Consider the following 4540-nt stretch of genomic DNA (forward strand, 5'->3'; position numbering starts at 1 on the left):
ATGTCGTTGCAGCCATTAATATGCTAAATCCAATCGCAAAAGCTCGTACATCGGTTAAATACATGTTAAATCTAACGGACAATCGTCGACCGTATGAAACAACACATCCGACCTGTAAAAAAACAATGCTGCACAGAATTCAGCTATAGCTATAGTACAACATTTTACATGGATGACACTAACCACTGGAGCAAGCTACATAGCCCCCAAGTACTGTTGACAGAACGTTGCTACTGCCACTTTTGGTACGAGAGCCATCGAGATCATTAGTTGCTAAACGTGCTATCAACTACCGCTGGCTAGTCCGTGTCGTGAAAATAAAAATAAAACACCGTGGTAAGAACGTTGTAATTAACGATAATCATTTAGTATTTTGTAGATCCTAAATTAATTGGGTCAACAATTACTAAAACAAATAACGTACTTGTAGATTCAACATGCACATTATTTATTTTTGCGAAAACTACAAACTAAACTGTAATATTGTAGTCAAGGGTGTGTTAAATTGTGCGTATTATCAAACCAGGAGAGTATTCTTACTATTTCTGAAAAACGAAAAATTTTCAAATTAATACTTATTAATAATTAAAATTATCGTATTTTGTTGAAAATGTGATACATTTTTCATGCTAAAGTACTTACTTTTTGCATTGTCATACAATTTACGAACTTATGAGCTCTTTCACATCCCTTGTCCCCATCACTCACTTCTTCGTCGTTCACTACAAGAAAATTGAATGTTATTAACAGTAACAAGTTTTTCGTTAAATTAATAAAGTAAACTCTCATAATAATTAGGAAGAGCTGGAAAGTTATTAAGTTTTTAACACCGAAATGGTTGTGTTGAACTTTGAAGAAGTGACTTTTCAAAATTTCTGCAACACCAGCCATTGGTCAATAGCAATAACTATGTTTCAATAGGCAGTAGAGACATTGCTCAATTTGAAAATGCACCTCTTGCTGATTCTCGTGAAATTATCTGGTCTGAAAAGCTTCGGTACATCATCTATTTTTATATTATAGACTTTATGAAAATACTTCAATTTGAAGATCAAATGTAAAAAAAAAGTTAAACGTATTGGAAAGTAAGAAAGTTACAGGCAGCATAGGTTCATACTCTACTAATTGTTACAACTTCCGTGACATGATATGCAGATGAAAATTTTGATGGAAAACTAACCCGAAAGACAAGCTTTTGAATCTGTTTCCAGGATCTTTATATCATCTTCGTTCTTAATAACTTTCTTCATGGCATCAACTTCTTTGTCGTAGTCAATTTTACCTTCTGCATTCATCTGGAAATTTAGATTTATCACCCTTTTTTCTCTAGTTTCAATTAGTGAGATATTTTTTTTATTTAAAAGAGTTATGATTCGGATGAAAAACCACATTTTCATTTATTGGATTTCATACAAAAGTTTAGAATGTCTTCATGACAAGTCGAAATTTTGTCAACTTTTCTAACAGTGATACTAAGAATTTCATAATTCAGTTGATGTAGATGTTGCAATCAATGTTTAGTACATTGCGCCCATTCCATACATCCGGTCCCAAGCCATTTCTTTAGCGTTAAATAAATGAGTAATGTCTGCTGTGAATAGCATTACAGATGATCCGCTATCTAAATGTAGAGCACATTTGTAAGCAATACGTAAGTACAAAGTAAATGTAAAGAAGATTCAACCCCAAATAAAAATTGGGAAAATGGTGCAAGAATCAGCTGATTCTAAATTTCTATGGATTTCAATTAAAAATTAATTATCACAGCTCACTAATAACTAAGTACAGAGATTATAAGGGCCACTTATAATTAAGCCACTAAAATAACTCACCAACCCCCCTTTCTTTAGAATGCAAGCGGCGAAGCATTCGTCCACGGCTTTCATTTCATCAGCGGTAATATGCTTTTCGTTCCAAAGTATAGGTCCCACATCCAAATTTAACTCTTTGCGGCACACTTCTACGAATCCCTCCAAATGCTTTAAAAGTATCCGTTCGGTTTCTCCACTAATTTTGGCCTGAAAATTAAATTCACCATTAGTCCTGACGATGAATTATAAGTGTGTGCCCACACTTCTGATCATCCTACGACAAACGTGATTAGAGTTATAAAGAAAATAGGAAAATGTTAAAATTATCGTTTAGAGTGTCTGATTTCTCGACACATTTTAATCCTCGATTAACCAGAATTCTGCGACCCGCGTTTCTGAAGTTGTTTGAGAAATTTCTGAAACGTTCCAAAATCATTCAACTTTAATAAAATGGAACATAATATACTTAATCGAGTTCTTCGGTTTTTCTCGATTGTTACCACTTAGTAATTAAAACTATTTTATCGATTTGAATAGCGTTTTACCTGCCATTTTACATGTGCCATGATCACAACCAAAAACGTTGGTTCGTTTGAAAAAACAAATATACCCGATTTAGATCCGAAAAAATAGTTTAATTTTCTTTAGAATCAACATGTTTTATTTATTTAAAAGAGCTACATCATTCATTATTAAATCAACCAGACTTTTAACTGCATGACTCGGTGGAACATCTAGATTAACATACATAACCATTAGAACCATCTTGTTTGGTACGTCAAGATTATTGAAAAGTTTAAAAATTAATCAACTAGTTATTAAAAAGTCTAAAAAGTAGTAAAAAATTAGAACTTATAATTATATCATGTCTTATATTAATGAATCTTTCGCAATTACAATGAAAAACAATCGAAAATTAATCGCATTAATTGCTTAAACCTAGCCTGTAACGACGTGAACGTATTTTCGAAACAATATAATTGTAAATCTTGAAAATGCTCTTTAAATTTCTGTTGATGTTGGCTTTGCTTCCATTAAAACATTGTATATTTGTTTTTTTCATATTTTAAGTTTGTTTTCAAGTTGCTTCCAAAAAAAATATTGCCTTTTTATGGCATCTTGCAGTTTTATGATTCTTTCAACAATAATCATGGCAGAATTTCAAATTATTGTTATGTCTAATAATGGGCTTGTTTTAGGGTATACGTTTATATATACCATATACGTTTGCAAAATGTAATTTTTACGAGACTTTTTACAGTGAAGACGTTTCCTTCTTTTCCTCGCTCCCCGTGTCTCATAAGGAGAACGATTGAGAACCAAGAGTGCAAACATGATGTAACTTTTAAATCAATTTCTCTACTTCTCGGTGATATTTTTCTCGTCTAAAAGTTGCCCCAATTTCTCGAAACTTTTCTACTTGAGAAATTTTGAGCGGAAACTCTTGTTACGTTAGCCCGATCATAATTCTTCAGTTAATTTAATCCCAGTTAATTCCCAGTGATCAATGGCTTTACAGGCCACGAATAAGCCACCCTAATAACAATGTACTCCGGACATGTTCTATTAAACAATTGTTTTTATTGGATGAGGAGAGTGAATTCTCCAAATTGCGAAGTGTATGGAACTCTTGAGAATGTACATCATTTGAAGACCTGAATTAACCTATCAGAATATTTAACCTGAATGAATCTACACAGCGCGGTTATCTGCACAGGTAGGTTTTAGTACACTTAATGTTGTGTGGTTTCAATCTGTCTGAACCAACAAGTAGGTGCTGCGAAAATTTCGTATACATGTTAATTTTTATGATGCTAAATTAAGGGACGTTTAAATAGCACAGAGCTTTAAATCGTAAAGATCTGAGAGGTACCGCTACTGCCCGCGCCATCCTGGAATATAGATTAACAAGTAGACTTGTATGTGCCTGTAATTTCACCAGCTCCCTTGCCATTCAACAACGGTACGCAATAATACTCACATTACTGCTTTGTGGCAGAAATGGGTATTCCCTGGACAATTGGACACACTCTTTCACAAGGAGCTGTTCTGATACGAATGTTTGGTTAGGTTTGATTTATCTGTTTGGATTCTACCAAGTGTTTTCTTGATGAATTGTTTTTGTAAAGGGGCTAACATGTTCGTGTTCAATAATGATCAAAGCCCCTGAACAAATAAAGTATTTAAAAAAGTGCTACATAAGTAGCTACTTTCTGAAAAAAGATCGTAAATAAATTTGAAAGAATAAATATAGACTTACTCTAACATGACTCAGTGATATAGCCGAAACAGCAAAACATAGAACGAATTTTAACATTATATTTTTTTATTGCTATTTGAAAGAGCAAATTATTTTTTCCAAGGTACTACGGGGATAATCTGGCTGGTTACAAAATCTTACATTCTTATATATATATATATATATGTATGTATATACAACAACATTATATATTTAAAATTACGACTAATGGTCGCTGAATAAAAAAGGTAATTTCGGTAATAGCTTTGCACGGTACACGAGTTTGTTTAAGCACATTTTAAACAGTGCTACAGGGTCATGTCATGGTTATCGAGTAATAGGTGAATATGTGATAACACTTTTTGTCAATAAGTATTCTATAATATAAATTATAATAATAATATGCACGACATCGTTAAGTACCTGCTATCAATTGCTGCACTTATGGGATGATTTTGCTATATACCAACTGGCCACCTTGGATTCCATT

General features: G+C 32.9%; 1 protein-coding gene across 1 annotated transcript; it reads right to left on the reverse strand.

Moving 5' to 3' along the window:
• On the reverse strand, positions 1-4202 carry LOC113238269. Its single transcript, XM_026475081.1, has 6 exons — positions 4072-4202; positions 1833-2018; positions 1181-1295; positions 643-722; positions 425-545; positions 1-112 (listed from the first exon to the last, which is right to left on the reverse strand). The coding sequence occupies exons 1-5, from the start codon at positions 4126-4128 to the stop codon at positions 540-542; spliced, it is 444 nt and encodes a 147-aa protein (XP_026330866.1). The 5' UTR covers positions 4129-4202; the 3' UTR covers positions 1-112; positions 425-539.
• Positions 4203-4540: the final 338 nt, after the last annotated feature.

This window comes from Hyposmocoma kahamanoa, unplaced genomic scaffold (genome assembly GCF_003589595.1).
Source record: "Hyposmocoma kahamanoa isolate Upper Pololo Valley unplaced genomic scaffold, ASM358959v1 95, whole genome shotgun sequence".
Taxonomy (NCBI): domain Eukaryota; kingdom Metazoa; phylum Arthropoda; class Insecta; order Lepidoptera; family Cosmopterigidae; genus Hyposmocoma; species Hyposmocoma kahamanoa.